Below are 23,124 nucleotides of genomic sequence, written 5' to 3' on the forward strand. Positions count from 1 at the left end.
AAAATGAAAAACAAAAAATTTTAAATATGATGAGTGACAAAAATGACGAATAGCATAAATTACATTAACCAATTACGAGCATAAATTATATGTAATATATTACGAATAACATTAATTACAAAATAAGAATTACGAACATAAATTACGAATAACAGATTACGAAAAACATATTACGAAATACATATTACGAAAAACAGATTACGAAAAACATATTACGAAAAACATATTACGAAAAACAGATTACGAAAAACATATTACGAAAAACATATTACGAAAAACAGATTACGAATAACAGATTACGAATAACAAATTACGTATTAAAGGTTATTTGGTAAAATATTTCCTATCTTATAAGAATATTTATAATTTATAAAAAGTGATGTTCTCAAAATGTTAAGATGTTTTGAATAATTTTAATTAGGGTGTTTATAAAAATTTTAAGCAGTTCATAAAAAAAAGACGAAGCACAAATGGTGTTAAAAATTTTTCATATTTGTTATTTGATTTTTTAGAAATAAAGTGAGAAAGGAATAATAATAATTTGAAGTATATTGCTTCAAATTTTGTTCATAACAAATTGAGATAGTGATACAATGCATTTCTTAAAATGACCAGATTAAAATATCATAAAATTTGATATAAAAAAGTGTTCAGCGTGTTTATATATTCGTATCAATTCTGCTCTTTTTTATATGCTTTCAACTTTTCCTTTTTTTCTTTTTTGTGTTATATTATTTGTATGCATTATGTATATATATATATGTATGATGGTATATGTATATATGTTTAGATGATATATATGAAAACGTAAAGGTTCAAACGTGTATAATCCTTACAGCCCTGTATAAACAAACAACTATATAAAACTGCGCTTTATTGACAGGGCTATGGAAAAAAAGATATATGGTCACATTATATCTGTAAAAAATTGTTCTATTTTTTTTTTTTTTACTTTATTATTTTCTATTATTTTATTATTGTTTTTTATTATTTTTTATTATTTTTTATTATTTTTTTGTTATATTTTTCCCATATGCATTAATACATAACGCATATACATACTTCCATGGGTACGTTTTTACTCCATTAATAAGACAAAATGGTTCTTTTTTTTCTTTTTTTTTTTTTTTTTTTTTTTGTAGCTACCATTTTTTAATGTTGTTATTGCATTAATTTTAGTTTAATTCTTACAGTTAAAATATGAGACATATATTTTTTTATTTTTGTCTCCCTCTTCCTATTATATTTCCCCATTTGAACTTGACATCCATCCTTTCTCATTTAACCCACGTAACATAACTGTTTTTCGTTGCCCGTAAAACGTATATACATATATATACATATATGTATACACAAAGTTACATGAACTCGTACATGCATATGGGGAGTTTTGTAGCCCTTGTATATTTTTTATTATAAACGATGCAACGTCAAAGGTAAAAACAATACATATACATATATATACGTACATTTGGAGGAATCTGTTTTGCTGAATGATAACTCCAAGTGAACTTTGATAATGCTTTCAGTCTGTTCTTCCATATATATAAATATATATGTAGTAGGCCCAAAAGAGCCCCCATATTTACACATTGTACATATGCGCCTATGTGTGTTATGATAGCTGTTTTCTCCGCAACGTGATGCAACAAAGATATGTCGTACGGTTTTGTATTTACATTTACACATATATGTGGTAATAATAGTTCTTTCCTGTGGCTACTCCATCTAAATACAGTTTGTAAAAAGGGAAATATAAGAAGTACCTTCACCTTGCACATACAGGCATATAAGTTTTACACGTAATATTTTTTTTTTTTTTTTTTTTTGCATTTATTTACAATTTACGTAAACATTCACAGCTCCTCATTTTACAATGCAATATATATTTTTTTGATCTTAAAACAAAAGACAAAAACGGGCTATTAATCTATATATCATCTTTCCTCTTTGTGGAATAATAACCATATTTATTTTATTTTATTTTATTTCTCTTTTTTTTTTTTTTTTTGATATTTTTTCTCTTACTAAAATAAGGAAAAGGCAACACTGTTTTGAAACCCATACAACATGAACAGTTAATAAAAATGAACGAGGTCAGGCATGTTTAAATTGCTGCATTGCCAAGTTCGCGTAAAAATATATATGTATATATATATATATATATATATACGTTTGTGCGCCACGAAATGTATATCCTTTTTTTCGTTGTCATTAATTAGTTTTTTCTTCTAATTAAAAATTTGCCAAAGTTCACTCACAAAATGAGCAACGGAGTTACATGCTGAGCTACTTTTCGTGGGTGCAATTATATAATTATACATTTGCGTATATGAATACATGCTTCCTCCATATGCATGGTTACTATTGCTTACGTATACATGGCTGAACATAATAAACACTTTGTAGATATTCGAATTCTTTTGAGGATAAATATAAGCTCCGAAAAGTTGTTCAACCTTGATGACAGAAAAAAAAAAAAAATAATAATTATAAAATGAAAAAGAAAAAATGATAAATGAAACATTGATAGAATGAAAAAAACGAAATTCTACGTTGAATATTATCCTGAACGCTTCAATCCTTGCAATGCTTCTTCCAGCCTTCATGTTAAAGGCCCATATTGACGTGAAGACTGATACGAAGATTAACTTAAAGGTGAGCGGGTAGTGAGAGGTGGGAATCAAAAACTGATTGAAGAGAGTAGCGGAAAAAGTAGCGCATACATACGTACATAGGTGTACATAGGTACATACGTATGTGTACATATATATATGTACATATAGGGGAGTGAAAAATGATTTTTGGGGGACTGTGGAAAATGTGGTTGGATAGTCATGCGGTAAGAAAATATGCAGTGAGTCAGGTAGTGACAAAGGGATGGTCGTTTTCAACAAAAACAGCAATTGATGTTGAGAATAACATTATAAAAAAATTAAAAAATATGGATGGTAAGAACATAAGTTATGGAATAAAGAAGAGTGTAAAATATGGTTTCATTAATAAAAGGATGTTTGATATATATAACGAATTAGTTAAGAAATATCATAGCAACTTTAATTTATCAGACCTTGTATTAATACTACAATCATATGCTTTATGTAAAGAGAGAAATTTTGAAATCTATTCTACCATAACAAATAGAGCATTATATTTATTTAAAGGAGAACTAATAAAATACGATTCATCCACTTTTGATAATATTTATAAATACATTTTAGCTAGTAACCAGTTGAATTATACAGATTATGAGTTGATAACAATTTTTTTAAAAATTATTAAAAAAAATTTAGAGTATTATGGAATGAAAAAAATCTGTAATATGTTACATGCACTATCGAAACTGAAGATAAATGATGAAGAACTGTTGCAGTTATCTAGTATTTATATATTAGAAAATTTTGATAAAATGAAAATAAATTTTGTGAACCATTTGGTTTCTGCATATTGTAAAAAAACGAATAAAAATTTTTCAGAGTTATGCTTTAAATTAATTAAGTATATCTATGAAAACATTAAGTTCATGGACTCAATTTCTATATACAATACTGTAATACAAATCAAGCATATCATTGAAAAAGTGAAAGAGGATAAACGATATTCAACATACCTTTTTGACGAACGGATAGAGCAGGTCATTGGAGGGAATACCTCAAATGAAAGGAGTCAATCATGTAGAAGCGTATCACATTGCAACAATAACAGCGGTAACATCGGTAGCAGTGATAACAGTGGTAGTAATAGCAGTGGTAGTAATAGCAGTGGTAGTAATAGCAGTGGTAATAATAGCAGTGGTAGTAATAGCAGTGGTAGTAATAGCAGTGGTAATAATATCAGTGGTAGTAATATCAGTGGTAGTAATATCAGTGGTAGTAATATCAGTGGTAGTAATATCAATGGTAGTAAAAGCAGTGGTTACAATAACAGCGGTAACAGCGTCAGCGGCGATAGACAAAAATGTCAAATGGGGGAACCGCGTGCGGAAATAAATGAGAATAGCTTTTTATATAGTGGTACAAACGGGGCAGAAATAAGCGCACAAAATGGTGGAAAAGAACATATTGTGTATGGTGTAAACTTAGAAGACAAGTGTTACTTGAATGGGAATAACAAATCATGTAGTGAAGTAAATAATGACACACATAGGAATAAAAATATTGTTAAAAATATGATCCCTCTTTTATTTTCTAAAGTAAATAGTTGCTTAGCATTTTTATCCTTAAAGCAGTTAGTTAAACTATTGCAGGCATATAGAGATCTAAATTATTTCAACTACCAGTTTATATATAAAAGATTATTACATTTTCTTTTTTGCAAACTACAAACTAATAAGACTAATGTAGAAGACTGCATTTTAATACTCGAATTTTTTACCATTCTACCATATGTGGACAAAAATATGGAGGGAGTTATAAACATCGTTATGGAAAATTTAGAAAAGGATCTCGTGTTCAATTATTCACATATGTATCGCTTACTCTCATGTTGTAAACAACTCGAAATTTACAATGATAACATTTTATCAAAAATGGATTGCTTAATATTTAAGAATAAAAAAAAATTTGAAAAATATTCTACTTCAAAAGATTTAAATTTATTTTTGCATTTTTATAATAAAAATTTACAAGAGTGGGAAGAAATGCTTACGTTTTTGAATATCCTCCTTGAACGAAAAGAAAAAGAACTCAAAGAAAATATTAATGATGAACATGTCAGCTCATTTGCTACTCTTGTGGGTGAAAATGAAAGAAACATATCAGGGATACAGAATGCCGAGAAGAAGGTTATCATATATAAATACAATAAAATGCAAAAATGTTTCAACGAAAATGAAAAAAGTGTATACGATAAAAACAACACAGAAGAAGGGACTACTCCTTTGTTGGAAGACTACTATTCTTCCTCCTCTTTGAGCAATACAAAGGGAGTTAATGAAAATATAACAAATTATTTATACATCAACTTGATAAAGGATAAACAGGCGCCTTAAAGTGGTGCTTATTTTCGTGTAGAATTTTTTTGCATTGCATATACGTGCATACCAACGTACGTATACACGTATAGGCTTACTTACAAATATGCGTATACTTATATACACATGTACATATACATACGTATATAATGGGCATATATTATTTTTTTTTTTTTTTTTTTTTGGCTTATTTCAAAAAAAAAGTAGACGCATTAAAAAAGCATGACTAGGAGTCAAAGCGGAGTGAGTCGTTTTCTCATATGTACATGCGCACACGCATATGCGAACTTCTGTAAACACACACGTGCATATGTCAAAAACTAAAAAATGAAAAGAGAGCATTCATGTTTGAACTACCATCGATTGACCTATCGCTGCTAGAACTTCCGCCGCTCGAACTCCAAACATTTTGGCCGTCCTTCCTGGGGGCCGCTCTTCGCTTCATTTCACAAAAAAGTAGTCGTTCAGGATTAATGCTAATACGTGTATAAACAACAAAAAGACCACAATTCTGTATGTGTAAAAAGTTTTTCTGTTGTACACCTCCTTTTTTATAACATTTAAAAAATCCTTATAATAATTGTACCTCTTGTTTAATATTTTTATTCTCTCGGATATTTCCATGTATTTGTACACCTGCACAGGGAAAAATACGCAAAAATGAGCTTAACAAATGCACTGTTCGGAGTTATATTTACCGCACATAAATTTATTTACTGTTCATAATTTTATTCACTCCTCATGAATATATTCACCACTCATAAAACACTCACACATCACTCTCCTTGCTTACCTCGAACCAAATGTGTTCATACTGAACTTTATTCCAAAAATATTCGGGAATATCTAAAAAGTCTTGAACAGCATTGACGTTAATGATACTAGAGTAAACGTCTACCATACTGGAAATTTTTTTTTTGGAGACAATGCATTTCCCTTTTAATGCTATTTCTTTTGATATGTTAAACAAAGTGTTGATTGCAATATCCATGAGCATTTCATGAACGTCCAACCTGATTGACTGAGATAGGGCAAACGACACAGTTAATTTTTGTTCCAACGAATCATTGGTTAAGTATATTACTCCGTTGTTGACGAAAATTTTTTTCTTTTTTTTTTTTAAATTTTTTGCATTATATTTCCTCCCCTCTCCTTCGTCAACATTGTCATTATCCTTATCGTTTTCATTATCTTTATCGTTTTCATTATCCTGGTCGTTGTCATTACCCTTACCATTGTCATTACCCTCACCATTGTCATTACCCTCACCATTGTCATTACCCTCACCATTGTCATAATTATCCTCCTCATTATCGCCATTTAGCACAAGTTCTTCTCTATCCCCTAGAGTGCTTACCCCCTCCACAAGGTTTTCTCCCTTCAACATGTCTATGCCATCCCCTGTGGCTGTATCATTTGCTTCTTCCTCTCTTTGCATGAACTCACAGTAGTACATGGTATCTAGTTGAACGACATATACAGGTAAGAGTTCATCAGAAAAGGAATTTAAAAAGATGATAACTTTATTTATAAAGTAATCATTTCTTCGGTAATTTTTAAAAGACTCCCATAAAACAACAGATCCATTTTTAAAAATAAAAAATATGTAATTAGAATCAGTACACGTAACATTCTTTTTTAGATTTAAATTATCCATATTATATATATCCTCAAAACTATAAAAACTTTTTGTACATTTTTCTGGACTTAAAAAAACACATAATATATTATTATTATCAAAAAAAATAAATTTTACTTTTTTAGAAATAAATACTTTACTCAATTCATTTAAATCATAACTCTTAGCTTGACACAAAAATTTTACTTGGGGGTACTTGTCCGCATTGCACCCACATGATTCTGTTTCATCTTGTGCGTAGTATTTGTTTTTTTTCATTTTCTGTATTTCGTTTCGCTCTAGGAGGTATCTTTTTAAGGAAGACACTCTGTTCGACTTGGATTCTTCTTGCTCCTCTTGCTGTGCATTACTAGGATGATCATACTTGTTGTACCGCTTAGTGTGTCTCTTTGTGTACTCTTGTGTGTACCCCTTTTTGTGTTGTTCATCATGATGATTGCCCTGGTTTCTCTGATTTCCTCCCTTACTACTCTTTTTATTATGTATAACGTAGCTCTTCGTTTTGGCTTTTTTTCCCCTTCTGCTTCTTTTCATACCAATATCGCTATTTTCATATGTCTTTAATTTACGTTCATACATCTTATCAAGTTTACTTAGTAGGAAAGGGTCACTACTTACATACTCTTCGTCATTAGAACAAACTTCATTGAGTTTTTTTAAATTATCCTTTATCTTTTTGTTGATTTTTCTATTTTTTTTCTTCTCCCCTTTGGTAAAGAGAGGGGCAGAATTTTCACTTTTGTATGAAGAATCTACTGATGCTACTTTAGTGGGCAAATTCTCATTAGTAGATCTCCTTTCTTCATTTTTTTTTTTCATTTTTTTTTTTATACCATTTGAATTGCCCCTATTTTTGGGGGTGCTTTTTCCTGACTTGTCAGATGGATCATCATTGGCCGATCTCTCTTTTTTTGTAAACCCTTGTACATTTCTACTTCTTTTTCCTGTTATGATTGGATTACTCAAGTATTTTGCACCTACCCCGCCGTCACTACCACTGTCACTACTACTGCTACTACCACTACCACTACCATTACCACTACCACTACCACTACCATTACCACTACCACTACCACTACCACTACCATTACCACTATCACTACCATTACCACTACCACTACCACTACCATTACCACTACCACTACCACTACCATTACCACTACCACTACCACTACCATTACCACTACCACTACCACTACCACTACCACTACCATTACCATTACCATTACCATTACCATTATCATTACCATTATCATTATCACTACCACTACCATTACCATTACCATTATCATTACCATTATCATTATCACTACCACTACCATTACCATTACCATTATCATTATCACTACCACTACCATTACCATTATCATTACCACTACCATTATCATTATCACTACCATTACCACTACCACTACCTTTAGCAGGAGTATGCTCTCTTACCCCTCCATTTCCACGAAACGTATGACTGTATTCACTTTTACGATGATAATCCTCTGCTTTGTTATATTTTATTTCGAAATTTTCTTGTACAGTGTGAAATGCTTCACACACGTTTTCTTCTCTGCTTCTTTCACTACAGTCTTCCTTTCTGGATTTATCCCTGTACTGTTCATGTTCATAAGGAATATTTACTCCTTTTTCGTAGTCATCGTTCATTCGTTCCTTCGTTTGATAATTCAGATTATCGTTCTCATTTCGTTGTTCGGCATATTCGCTCATCTTTCCCTTCTTTGCTCATTTTTCTATTATCAGGTGTAATAGATACATAACAAAAATTAAAAATTGGATGGAGAAAAAAAAAAAAAAATGTATTGGGGAAGCGGTAAGGGAAAGGTACTTCCTATTAAGGGAAAGGGAATGATTCAATTTTTCTGGCTTTCCTTTGCTAAGGTAAAAAAAAAAAAAAAAAAAAAAAAAAAGAAAAGAAAAGAAAAGAAAAGAAAAGAAAAATGCACTCAATAAATTGCTTTAAGTAATAATACTCGGGGTTATTTAATGAATAAGTTTTTTTCTTCTACTTTGTTCTTCTATTCTTTTTATTTTTTTTATTTTATTTCTTATTTTATTATTATTATTTTTTTTTTTTTTGTCCCTCACCTCACAATGAACATCTCATTTTTGTGTAAGCTCAAGGTCTGTAAATAAAATGTGTGCAGCGAGGGGGGAAAAGGCAGAAAAAAAAAAAGAAGGTACAAGTAAAACGAAGCAAAATGAAGCAAAACGAAGCAAAATGAAGCAAAACGAAGCAAAACAAAGCAAAACGAAGCAAAATAAAGTAATATGGAGCAAAATAAAGTAATATGGAGCAAAATGAAGCAAAATGAAGCAAAATGAAGCAAAACGAAGCAAAATAAAGCAAAATGGAGCAAAACAAAATAACTTATTTTCTTAACGTTTGGGCTTGTTAACTTTTCCCATATTTCTATTTACCAACTTCTCAGATGCGAAAATGGTACAAAAGCAAATAAGTCTACTTTTATCCAAATAAAAATCGAAAGCAGCATATTATACATATGTTTAATTTTTGTTTTTTTCAATTTTTTTTTTTATATAATACGAAAGTTATATGCGTTCCTCACCGTTTAAACCTATGAGCAGTGTATCCTCTTCGTTGTTTATCTTCTAAAAATGCACATCCATATATATGGACGCGTAACTATCGAGTATTTGAAGGCACATATGTTCATCATGAGGAAGAGCAAAAAAAGCCTTGGTTATATGTGTTGCACATAAAAAACATATGAAACATCTTCAGCAGAAAAATATTGACAGAACAGTTTAAACTATATATATATATATATATATATATATATGTATGAATTTATATTAAAGCTTTTCACAATCCATATTATTAGGTCCACTTTCTTTTTCTTTTTTTTTCTCATTTGTATCATAAAACTTGTATCATAAAACTTGTATCATAAAACTTGTATCATCAAAACTGTATCACACAAGATATAAATTCTAAAGCAGTAACGACTTCAAGCCAAAAAAAAAAAAAAAAAAAAAAACATTCAAAAAGAAGTAAAGGATTAAAAATTTTAAAAGTTATTCTTCATAATTGTACGGAAAATTTATTTACATCATTTTTATGTGTGTTTATTTTACAAAATAAAATTAAAAAGGGAAATGATGCATAGTGAACAAATATACAGTATGATAAATATTAAAAAGAATTTTTCATTAAAAAATTAATATGATGAAAAAGGTGTTGTACAGAAATATGAGCATAAAAATATGCCCCTTAATGTGTACATAAAAATAAACGTAAAAACGAGTTTATCATTTTTGCCACTCGTTTAAAAAAGCCATAAGACCATACAGAAAAAAAAAGAAGAAAAAAGAAAAATGTAATTAATGAATGCAAAGAATGTAAATTCGGAGAAACATACATATGTATATACATACACATAAATATATATATACACATACATATATATGCATGAACTTATATACACATATATAACTAACCGACTGCGCGTATGCGTGCTCACATACATACACAACCCTAACACCACGTTTAGGAAACTATGTGCGTATGTATGCTCAACTATAAACATGTGTCCACACATGAGGTAGCCATACACAAAATACACACACATATATATATATATATATGTATGTACATATTGACAAGGAGCCAATGCGCGCATTTTTTTTTTTTTTAATCGATAACATATTTGCAATTCTGCTATTTAATGATTTACCAAAACGCCTGTGGAAGTAATGGCAAAATCATAATTACTCCGTGCGCACATTCTGTTCATCAGTATATGCACATGTATATACACGCACACACACACACTCATATATATATATATATACATACACGTATATGGCGGGGTTAAAACAATATATATGTGCATAAGATGAACGTGTTAATAAAGTACATTATGGTACATATATTTATATATACACTGGGTGTGTCTTATCTGGGCAAAATTACGAGATAGCAAAATTTTTAAACCTGAATATTTCATTTAAAAAATTATTTTTTTTTCTTTCCTGGGGGAATATACTTTCATTATATTCAAACATAACTAGGTCCCAATAACAGCTAGAAAAATGATGCTTCATATCTTTATACATATAAGCAATATCATTTTGGACGTCTTTATTATTTCTATTCGATGCAAGTGATATATGATTGCAGTCTTTTATACGAAATTCGCAAAGGTTCACTTTCGCATTATTATACTGATACTTTATTTTATTAGTTTCTTCTTTTTTAAAAGGATTATTTTTTTTTTTTTTGTCATTCCTACTATTATTATGTTGTTTTTTTCTTTTTATTCTTTTTGGATGACCATTGTTGTTACATTCTGCATAACTGTCCGTGCAACTTTCCATGTAACTATCTGTGCTTACAGTTTCATTGCTTGTGGACAAACGGGGTGCCTCTATATTCATATCCCAAATGCTGGTCTCGTCGGTTTCGTTTCTTGTGTTGCATCCAACAACATGGCCAGAAAGTGTTTTTGAATGACTTGCAGTTCTTATGATATTGATATTAGTATTTATATCCATGTTCCTATCCATATTCATATTCACCTTCCCATGGGGAGTTACACAAACCGATAATAGTTGTTGCTCATCAGAGTTACTAGCGCCGCATGAGTTTATACCATCTTCATATGAAGATTTTATATTCGTTTTTTCTTCTATTCCTTGGAAATTGTTTTTTAATGGGATATTTTTAACAAGTAAACAATTCTTGCTATTATAACCACCGTTATGATTTTCATTAGCTTTCTTTAAGATAATGGAATTTTTATATAAGTAATTAAGATGTATATTATCCTTTACATTTGTTTTGCATTTATTGGAAGATAAAAAACTTTCACTTCTTATTAAAAAATTGAAATTTTCAAAAATACGTTTAATCCATTCACACAGGATAGGAATAATTACATATCCATCATTCGTAGTTATAACATTCCTTTCATATAAGGTATTATCCTTTCTTTCATCATTTTTACCATTTAAAATAGATATGTGTTTGTTGTCATTTTTTGTTACTACTGCTATATTTCTCTTCTGTTGCGACTGGTGTGAATATGAGAGATAATGTTTTATCTGTCTTGACTTCTTTTTACCATTGTTAAAATTGACTAGACTTCTTTTTTCTCTTATGAATAGTGCACTATTGCCACAACTACCATTAACATACTTGTGCGATAAATGAAAAAACAAGTGCGTATATGAAAAATTTTTAAAAGCATAATATAATTTTACATAATAAAACATATAAATGTACAATGTTTTTATGAACACTTTTATATTGTCACAAAAAAAGTAACCCGTTAGGCTTATGTGAATATCATATTTATACGTGTCATCCTTGCCATATTTATTTAACACTTCTTCTTTTTTTTTTTTAAAAAATTATAAAAATTTGAATTCTTTGAAGGTATTAAATGTATTATAAATTTTTTATTCTTCTTGCTTTTGTCTTCTTTTTTAAAATATTTTTTCTCAAAATTTTTAATATCTACTTTTTTACTGAATGTTGAGCAATTCGAAAATTCGCCTGATTTGTTCAGGTTTTTAATGTTTTCAAGTGAACTTCTAAAATTGTTTAAAAAATCTTTGTTTTCAAAATTATTATAAATTACATTTTTTCCTGTTATAACTTTCTCATCTTCATCAGATTTCTCTTCCACCATATTCTTTTTGTTACTCCTATTAATTATTACTATATAAAACGAAATATTTACAATATACTTTTCTGCATTAAATGAGGGAGTCCTGTCCCCTTAAGAGCTTGCCCGTCTTACTAATGTAAATGACGTAAAAATTTTTTTTTTTTTTTGTTGTGTGTGTGTGGGGGGGATGAGGCAGTCAAAAATAAAAAAGGTGAGTTATGTAAAGATGGTTTGGTGAGACTTCAATAAGAAAAAAAAATTGAACATAAGTAACAAGTCAAAGAGGTGTCAAAAGATGCATGAAAAAGATTTAAAAAAATGTCATATAAAATGTCTTATAAAATGTCATATAAAATGTCATATAAAATGTCATATAAAATGTCATATAAAATGTCATATAAAATGCCATATAAAATGCCACATAAAATATCACATATAATATCACATATAATATCATATAACGTATGCTAAAATGTATATTTATTGAAGTAGTAACATAGCAGAATTAAAACGCACTGCAGCTTTTACATAATTTCCAAGTTATTCAAAATAATTATGCATATATTTATATATACACAAAACGATGTAAAGTCAGAAGATAATCACACTTAACAAGCAGTTTCATAATTACTTAAAAACGGATAAATTTATATACTGCTTACATAAAGATACCAATATTTTAAAAATTTCGTAAATTCCCTTTATGCTTTTTTTTTTTTTTTTATTCCTCTCTTTTTTTTAAAAAAAAAAAAAAAAAAAAAAGACGATTAAGAATTCTTCTCTAAATTAATTCTGTACTTTTCACTGAATTCAAAATATTCATTCGAATTATTTTCAAACGACACATACAAAAAGACATACGAAAAATACAAAATTTTATATCAACCGTATTCTCCGTAATTTTTAAAAATAAAAAAAAAAAAATACTGCAGTAAGGGGTAACTTGAGCATAAATGTGAAAATATCGTACGTATGCACAGATAATATGAATGTCAAATATTAAATTTATATGTCTTCACATGAATGTGTACATATTAACATGCATACACATCAACATGCGCAAATGCGAGTTGTGCAAAAGTCTAAATATATAGTCCTATATATGCTTAAACAGACATAAAATGGGGGAACGCCAAAGTGTATATATGCAAAAGTGTAAATATGTAATATTGGGAATACGCCCCGAAATAATTATACCTACATGTAACTATATGCACCTTATAAAATGTTTTTCGTTAGAATGTTTAAAAATATTTTAATAGGTAAAAAAAAAAAAAATAAATAACATTCCTCCTTTGCGCATATATATGTTCTTTACATATATATATATATATATACACAAACATACACTTTTACATACACATATTTGCCAAAGTAATACTAATAAAAATAAGTTAATTAGTTATTTTCTGTTTTTTTCCTTAAATATTATGATATACATTTTGTCTGATTTCAAAAAAAAAAAAAATTCCAGACATCTCTATATACGTATGGTAAATATGTGTTTTGGAACAAAAAAATATTTTTTATCCTTTTAAAAATAATTGATAATAGCATAATAAAAAAAAAAAAAAATTCTTATATTTTAAAGTCTTTAATAAACAACGCTCAAATATATGTATTTCTGTGCATATATTTACGTATATACGAATATATAAATATATATATAATACGTCAAAATGTTAATTAACGTATCACATATACATATAACATATGTATTTTTCTCTCATTCCTTTTTAAAATTTAAAAGAAAATTGTAAAGATCCTTGTAATATTTGCTAGGTATATTTTTTCTTTTTTTCTCTAATATAATTTTCCTATTTAATATACAACAGTTTCATAAAATCATTAGCGCAGTATTCACTAATTACGATATTAAAATATTATATATATAATATACAAACACATTCATATATAAATATACATGTACATATAGCCATAAATATTTATAAACATATACAGTAAACAAGTATTTATTAGCAAATACGCGTAAACATGTATTTATAAGCATATAAATGTATACTTATATTTATAAACATATATATGTAAGTTTATATTTAAAAACATGTATATTTATATATATATATATATAATATATATAATATATATATATATATATATATTACATTTACATAATTTAAAATATATACATTTTTTTTTAACAATCATGGAATAAATGACAAAATGGTATTAATTTATTAACACGACAGGAAAAAAAAAAAAAAAAAAAATATATATATATATATATATATATAAGATAATATATATACAAGCACATACATACTATGTAAAAAATAAAAAAATCTCATTTAACTGTTCGTAAGTACGGTAACTGTTTGGAAATGTAACAAAATAATAATATAAAATTTTATTTATATACATATAAATACATATATATATATATATATATTTTTATAATAATATAAAAATCTTTACATATACTTGTATGTATATATATAAATTTTTCTTAAAAATGTGAAAGTATTTTTTATATCCTGTTCATAACTTTAAGAGGGAATTAAACGTTATCCATATGTTGAACCGAGGAATCAGAACTTTTAAAACCCCTTTATATAAAGAAAGGTAAGAAAAAGTAGTATTTAAAAAAAAATAATTCACCAAAAAAAATAGTTTATTAACATGCAGAAATATACAAAGAAATAAAAAATATACATGTATAAAATGATCACATGTATATGAACAATAGTAATATATGTACTTACAGATAAATATACATATAATACATATTTGTACAACTTTTATCTTCTCATACATACATGAAATATAATATGTACATATATATACATATATTATTGTTTTCATAAAACTAAATGTCACATGAAAAAGAAAAGAAACATAACAATTATTTACCCATTCCTTGTGAATTATTGGAATTTTAAATAAATGACCTAGTTTTCTTTTTTCGTCATCCCCACGTAAATTGTACATATAATAAAATATTGATCATTTGTTACAAAAAAAAAAAAAAAAAAAAAAAAAAGAATTAAACAGACAATGAATAAATGAACATATAAATAAATATATAATTATATAAATAAAATAAACAAAATAAACAGGTAAATAAAATAAACAAAATAAGAAACATATTGTGTTTAATTTAAATAATATTAACTGGTAATATTTAAAAAAAAAAATAAATAAAATAAAAAATGTATGTAAATATGGGCCTATTCATTTCATGACAAATATTACGGTAAAAAAAATGAGCCTATTTTTGTGCTAATTTTAAAAATTGTATTACGAGCTTTTTGCTTACGATGAATAATTATGGTTTAATAAAAAAATACGTTTCTTTAAAATGGAAAAAAAGAAGATTATCACGCTTTACTACCTTTTGAATACATTAATTTTTGGAGTGTATACTTATAATTAATAATAACGAATAAAAAATGTTTTTTTGTTATCTGCATAATATAAAATAATGATTGTAAAATAGCTCGATAATTAAAGTAATTCTAAGAGGATTGCAAGTGGTACCTCTTCATTTGATAAGCATTTTAAATAATTACTCAAATGAAGATAAATATTCTTCTGTATTAAAAAAAATTTGTATGTTTTTAATGGCATGTACATATATGTATGTATATGTATATACGTATGTATGTATGTATGTATGTATGTATGTATTTATATATATTATTTATATATGTGCATATAACAAAAGGGAGAAAAAATTGCGAACAAATAGCTAATTTAACAAAACGTTTGTTACCTACATTCGCCAAAGTTTTGCTAAATATTAGAAAGGAGAAGAATTTGTGATTATCTGAGCGTGAAAATCATTACATGTGAATTGAAAAAAATATATCATCATAATGTTAAACGTGTTCATAGGGTGTTACGATAACGCGATTATATATGCTTACGTATATATATACATATGTATGTATGTAACATATACCGAATTACGCTTTTCTGAAACATTTTTAAATAATAAAAGATTGCTATAAATATATTTAAAAAAAAGTCTTTCATATGTGAAAACATGAACACTACTTAAAGCTTAAAATAAAGGATAATATAGTACTGATTACATGTAGAGAACAAAAGTAAACGTGAATTAGCTCGTATATATATATATATAAACGTGTGAACCACGCATGCCGAACGAACGGTGTGCCACTTTTATGATAAACGTTGTTTATTATGTGTTTATTATGAATTTATTATGGAAAATTTTTTAAAGGAAAAAAATAGAGTGTTAAAGGTTATTAAGTCTGAAGTTGATTTGTGTAGATACACAGATATTTATAAAAATAGTAACAACCATAATATATACAACATATATTTGAATATATACAATGAGTATAAGAAAATTGGTGGGGAGGAGGATGACACAGCTAATTTTGAAAGCTATAAAAGAAAAAAATATAACAACTTGAGAAAAATAGAAAAAAAAATAAAAAGAATAATAGAAAAAAAAGAAGTACATAATAATAAAGATGATAAATCTATTAAGAAAAGTATTGATCTGCTGATTTATCCATGTATTTATGAAATTAACAAAAATGAAAATTACTTCACAAGTTCCTGTTGTTCAGGTAGAACTGTAATATTTGGTGAAGTTGGAAAAAATGACGAACATTCTGAAAATAGTCTTATCGATTTTGAGTCAGGTAAAAAATTAGACAAATGTGATATTGATAAAAATAGTTTTAAAAAAGAAAAGATTTGCACAAATGAAATATTCCTTTCTTATTTAAAACAAAATTTTATAATAAATAGAAAAGAACAAACAAAGAAACACTCTTCTGATAATGAGAAGTGTCGTTATAAATGGAAAGGTAAAAATGTAAATGATCATCATTCCTTATGTGATTGTAAAGGAACAAAAATGCACAAAAAAAAGGTCCATATATATTATTCGTGTCATATGCATCAAAACTTGAAGCATGATGCAAATAAGATACGAAAAATTTTAATAAAAAAAATATTTCCAAATGATGTAGTTGGTCCTTTCCCTCATAAGGATATTGATCAGACTGAATGTACAAGTCCAGGAAAAGGAAAAAAATACACAAATACTTGCAGTACAATATGCAGTAAAGTATGCAGAAAAGAATACAAAAATGTACGCAACTCGATGAATAGCTTTACGGATAGCGAGAAATTAAAACTATTCCATAGAGAGGAGAAGAAAAAACCAAGCATAAATGTTTATATAAAATTCGAACCATTTATCATTCATATTAAATGCATTAATTTATTACATGCATTGAAATTGTTAAAAGTAGCTCAGTATTCTGGTTTAAAACAAAGCGGAATATTGAACTTTAATAAGTACGTAATCGTTGCAATTAGGGGATCAATGAGGTTAGAGCACTTTTTAGGGAATGACCATACAATAGAAAAAAGGAAAATAGTTCAATTAATTAGTATATGTAATGATAAAATGACCAAAAATTTATTGCAATTGGTTCATTTTTATAATTGCTACAAAGAAATGTACGTAGAAAATAAGTGCTCATTCAATTATAACCGTCATATTTTTTTTTCCAAATGTGAACTTTGTCATCATGAGAGGGGGAAAAAAAACCTTGCATGTGCAGGTGAAGAAAAAAAAAAAAAAAAAAAAATTCGCTTAATGAGGTGGAAACTACTGCCTCAATACATGTAGATATGAATTATGAGAATAATAAAGAGGATATAAAAAAGAAGAGAAAAAAAGAAACAAATTTAAGTAAGTATGATGTATCTATTTCAGATGAAGGTTATATAATAAATAAAAATTTAAATTGCGGAGAAAAGGAATTATTGCAATGGAAAATTCTTTCCAGTAAATGGCATGTGCAGAATTTTTTTGTGTGGGGACATGACATGTTCATGCACAAAAATAAAATTTATATATTTGGAGGTTTTTCAAAAGGTGTGCGAAATAACAAGTTGAAAATTTACGATATAGGAAGTAAAGAATTGATGGTATATGACACTGTATTACCGTCATTGGTATATCACACATTTGTACATTTGGATGAAAATTATGCCTTTATATTTGGAGGAAGGAAAAGCCCGCGGAGTTGCACAAACGAACTGTGGTTATATAACATCAAAAGTAATTCGTGGATACTGGCCAAAATTGGGCATAATGTAAGTGGTGGTAAAGTTAGCCGTCGCTCAGGTTTACTAATGATGGGAAACCATGACACAACGGATGAGGTTCCTTGTAGCCGATTTCGACATTCATGTGTATTTGTGAAAAGAATTAAGAAAAAAAAAAAAAAGAAACTAACAGTAACGGTAACAATAATAGCGATTACACTCGTGGTAATAGCATTTACATATTTTATACATATGGTGGTATAACGGATGTGAATGAAGTATTAAACGATATGTGGGAGGGTAAAATAACTGTAAATGAAGACACTAGCAGTGCTTTTGTTAGGTGGAAAAAGAAAAATTGCTCAAATTGTCCAAATTGCTCAAGCGGTAAAAAAGCGGCCCTCTTTATTAAAAATAATTCGATGATATATAATAGAAGGAAGAAGGTTATTTACCTTATTGGGGGGTATTACAGCGAAATGAAGGAGAGTGAAGGAGCTCATGAAAATCATGTGTGTAAAAGTAGTAGTATGAATGGGAATAAATATGGAAACTGTCTAGTTGATGTCATAATGAGATGTGAAGGAAATATGAATTTTTTATACACATATGATATAAAAAAAAATATATTTTTTTTTATTAAATGTGAAGGAGATGAAAAGCATTTCTACCCGTTAAGCAGATTTTCTCATTGTTCTTGTCTAGTTGACCACAATTTTTTTTTACTAATAGGAGGAATAAACATCCACAGAACAATAAATGATATTTGGTTGTTCTACATGAAAGAAAATAAATGGTATTACGTAGGAAATTTTCCCTTTCTATGTATGTATGTAAGGGCAAAAATTGTTTGTAACAACTATATGGTGTATTTAATTGGAGGTGGTTTGACGGTTTTCACGTTTGGAAGCTTCTTCGACTTGCCTATATATGCCGATTTCAGGAATGTCGTTATGAAATTTGTTAAAAAGGATGGAAATATAGAGGCAGATGGTGCCAGAGTGGACCACAATGTTAGCGCTAGTGAGGACGGCCCTTTCAGGGTCATTGAGGACGTGCATGGGGAGTACTCCTTTCCCCCTGGAGTGGAAAAGAAGACTGAAGAAGACGAAAAAAATGGTGAAAGTGGTGCAAATAGGAAAGGAAGCACTACGGGATCAGGGAAAGGAAACAGGGAAGAGGGGATGGGGAGTAGAAGTAAAAGCAGTAACAGAAGTAGAAGCAGTAACAGAAGTAGAAGCAGTAACAGAAGTAGAAGAAGTAACAGAAGTAGAAGCAGTAGCAGGGGAAACAGTTTTTCCAGTGAAGAACGCTTAACTGCTTACATAGCTCGTAATGATGAAGTGCAGTTAAGCAGATCTTACGCTTTTTCTCAAACGGGGGTGAAAAAGGAAAAAACTAATGGTATGGTTGGAGTGAATTACAAAAAATTAAAAGATGGAATTTTACCCAGTGAACAGCTGTACATAGTTGTAAAGGATAAAAGGCGCGTAAAAGAAATAAAAATGTTTTTAGAAGATATAAACAATTTTGATAAATCTCGAAAAATTTATTTCTCAGGGCAGGGGAATGCACATAATTTGAGCGTAGAAGGTTTTTTTATACCAATTAAAAAAAAATTTGAGTTGTTAAGAAATTATGAATATGTTAAGGAGAAGTTACTTGCGGATAAAACTTGTGTGTGTAGAGAAGGGGAATTTTTGTACATACAGTTGAATATTAAAAGAGAGAAACGAAAGGTCAGCTTGAAAAATAAACTAAAGGAGATGTTCGAAAATTTTGTAGATGATAGGATAAAAGGTTATATAAACAGTTCGGAAAGGGAATTAATATTAAGAGCTCACACTAAGTATGAAGTTATAGGGAGCATTCTAATATTTCACCATGAGAACTTAAAACCGGTAGTTAGGTTGTATGAAGCGTATAAGAAGATGAAGATGAAGATGAGGATGAGGATGAGGATGATGCAGATGAATAAAAAGTGTGAGAAAAAAAGTAAGCGGGTACCCCGCAGACGTGATAAAATGAAGTTCAATCATTTGACCTTACAAATGAAATGGTATGAATGCAAATATTTTGTAAAAGAAGTTGAAAATTTTTGGGTTGGTATAAAGAACATTTTTAATGATTGCAATGGAGAAAGAGTTCAAAGGAACGAAGAAAAAAAAAAAAAAAAAAAAAAAAAAAAAAATCATTTCCTATGGTTAAAAAGAAATAATAATACTTTCAACAAATTTATACATGTAATGAAAAAAAAAAAACATGGATTGAGAGGATCCTTGGGGGGTGTCAGATGTATGCAAAGAGGTATAGTATCAAACTGTGGGGTGAAGTATAGGCACCATGTACTCGTGTCGACGATTGCGAGGTGGTCGTATGAGAAGAAGGGGGCACTGATAAATTTTTCTACTGTTAAAAAGGAGCAAGTGGCAAAAAAGGAAGAATTGGTAAAAGATACAAACGAGGTAAAAGATACAAACGAGGTAAAAGACACAAACGAGGTAAAAGATACAAACGAGGTAAAGGTTACAAACGAGGTAAAGGTTACAAACGAGGTAAATATTACAAACGAGGTAAATGTTACCAACGTAGTGGGAAAAACGCGTAGGGAGAACAAGATAAAATCTATCGCAGTGTACGAAAGAGTTGAGGGCGCGCTTCGAAAGAACAAAATACGGTTGGTACACGGGACAAGCTTAGAAACTATACATACAGAAAACAATGTTTTATACAAATTAGATCTAAGTAAATGTATGTTTTGTTCAGGGAATGGTTCAGAGAAGCAGAGAATGAAAAATATATACTTAAGTGGAAATAATAATTTGAAAAAAGAAAATGTTGTTGATTTATTTTGTGGTGTAGGGTATTTTACACTCCCTTTGTTAAAGTTCATTGGAGATGAGAAGATAAATAATTATTATGCATGTGATATTAATGAAGATTCTTTAGAATTGTTAAAAGAGTCTATAAAAATCAATAACATAAAAAAAAAGAATTTATATATAATAAAACAAAACTCCTTTTTAATATCAAATAATGTAAATATAGTAAGGAAATGTCATCGTATTTTATTAGGTTTATTACCACAGAGTACAGAAGCATGGACCAATGCATTTCAGCTACTTGATGATAAAGAGGGAGGGGTACTACATATTCACGGTTTAGGAGAAAACAAGTTTAATGATAATTTTGCATTTACTGTTCGTACATATGATTACATACGTACCAGGGAAGAAGAAGTTAATATAAATTGTATACCAGATTTATATTTATCTGAGTCAGGGAAAAATTATGAAAGTATAACGTGTGAACAGGAGGGAAGCTTGCGTTATCTTAACCAGGTCAATTTGGATAAATGTAATTGTATGTTTGAAGAGTATAATGAGAAGGGAAAAAAACAATTATATTTAAGTAACAACATCCCAGTTAGTCTTAAATTTGCTCAATACGTTTTGTTGGAAATATTTAAAATAGCTCTTAAGGATTACTACACAAATAAAACTAACTGGGAAATAGCTATTTCAAATGTTGTCAGAGTTAAGTCATACGCGCCGCATATTTATCATTATGTCGTGGACATTCGTTGCACTCCTCTTTTTTTTTAGTTTGTTTATGGGGGAAGGGGGAGGGAGCCACCCCCAGTGCAGAAGAGTACGCCTCTACATATAAATGTGTGTATATAAACCCTTACACATGGAAGTGGTGGTAACTCGAATGAGCCTAGTTCACCTTTTGTGTTAAAATACTTTGGGTGTACATAAAGGCGAGTTGTTCGCCTGGTCAGGATTTGCTAGGTCTATCTCATCGCACTACATGTAAGTTATATGCATATGTATTTATGTGTGTAATGTATATGCACATGTATGTATGTATGTATGTATATATGTGTATATATTACCCTTTTGCTGTTACATGGGCTAACGTGCGAATGTGCTCTTATGCGTCAACATCCATTTTATTACTCCACGACATAAAACTTCTTTTAAAATTGTTTATTGTATGTGCTTTACTTCAATTTTTTCGTTAATTTTGTTTAAACTCCCATTTGTTTATTTGTTGTACCAAGCTGTACTTTGCCATTTTGCATTAATCTCCATTCCTTTTTATTTTTTATTTTTTTTTTTTTATTAAATTTAATCGTATAAACGAATGTAAAGGAAAATTCGATTATTTTTAACATAATGGAGATGTCTTATCGGCTTTTCATAATGCATACTGAGTATATATACGTATGTAACCTCTACGTTGTTATACATATGTACTACTATATGGATAAATGAAACAAATTTTTTCATTTTAAATACATAAAAATAAAACTTATTACCTCTTTAAAATAGAGAAAAAAAAAAAAAAAAAATTGCTATTAAAGTGGGTATATATATATATATATATATATATATATATAAACAAAAAATGTTTAAAAATAAAAGAATAAAATATTTGGTAGTATTTCAAATTAGTGGGTATACATATCTGATTGTTCCAAAAAATATCACTGCTTTTAATTTGCAAAATTTTGACAAAAAAAAAAAAAAAAATTATAAAATAAAAGTAAAAAGTAGGGGGATCTACATAAGAAAGGGGATATGTTTACGTAGCATAAAACGCAAAATTATGGTTTGAAATGTATGAAAATCGTTCATTTTGTTTTATTTTATTTTTTTATTTAAATTTTGAAAGAAAGAAGTATTTTTTACATACATTACACGTACAAAGATATACATGTATGCGTAATGAGTCAGTGTTGTGTACGTCCGGCATTAGCGCAAAATTGAAGCCCCAATTGAAGCAATTGGATGGATAAAAAA

The 23,124-nt window shown here is 28.5% G+C and overlaps 4 protein-coding genes across 4 annotated transcripts; 2 read left to right on the top strand and 2 right to left on the bottom strand.

Moving 5' to 3' along the window:
- Positions 1 to 2,797: 2,797 nt before the first annotated feature.
- Positions 2,798 to 4,990, top strand: MKS88_000032 (uncharacterized protein; the record flags this gene model as incomplete). The annotated part of the gene is made up of 1 exon (XM_067219541.1): positions 2,798 to 4,990. The coding sequence occupies one exon, from the start codon at positions 2,798 to 2,800 to the stop codon at positions 4,988 to 4,990; it is 2,193 nt and encodes a 730-aa protein (XP_067075921.1).
- A 295-nt stretch (positions 4,991 to 5,285) lies between these two features.
- MKS88_000033 (uncharacterized protein) lies at positions 5,286 to 8,330 on the bottom strand (the record flags this gene model as incomplete). Its single annotated transcript, XM_067219552.1, has 3 exons — positions 5,286 to 5,448; positions 5,559 to 5,608; positions 5,766 to 8,330. The coding sequence occupies 3 exons, from the start codon at positions 8,328 to 8,330 to the stop codon at positions 5,286 to 5,288; spliced, it is 2,778 nt and encodes a 925-aa protein (XP_067075922.1).
- A 2,223-nt stretch (positions 8,331 to 10,553) lies between these two features.
- MKS88_000034 (uncharacterized protein) lies at positions 10,554 to 12,277 on the bottom strand (the record flags this gene model as incomplete). Its single annotated transcript, XM_067219562.1, has 2 exons — positions 10,554 to 11,977; positions 12,115 to 12,277. 2 exons carry the CDS (start codon positions 12,275 to 12,277, stop codon positions 10,554 to 10,556), a joined length of 1,587 nt encoding a protein of 528 aa, XP_067075923.1.
- A 4,168-nt stretch (positions 12,278 to 16,445) lies between these two features.
- MKS88_000035 (uncharacterized protein) lies at positions 16,446 to 21,921 on the top strand (the record flags this gene model as incomplete). Its single annotated transcript, XM_067219572.1, has 3 exons — positions 16,446 to 17,826; positions 17,895 to 18,395; positions 18,485 to 21,921. 3 exons carry the CDS (start codon positions 16,446 to 16,448, stop codon positions 21,919 to 21,921), a joined length of 5,319 nt encoding a protein of 1,772 aa, XP_067075924.1.
- Positions 21,922 to 23,124: the final 1,203 nt, after the last annotated feature.

The sequence above is a fragment of the Plasmodium brasilianum genome, assembly GCF_023973825.1.
Source record: "Plasmodium brasilianum strain Bolivian I chromosome Unknown PB_00_01, whole genome shotgun sequence".
Taxonomy (NCBI): Eukaryota; Apicomplexa; class Aconoidasida; order Haemosporida; family Plasmodiidae; genus Plasmodium; species Plasmodium brasilianum.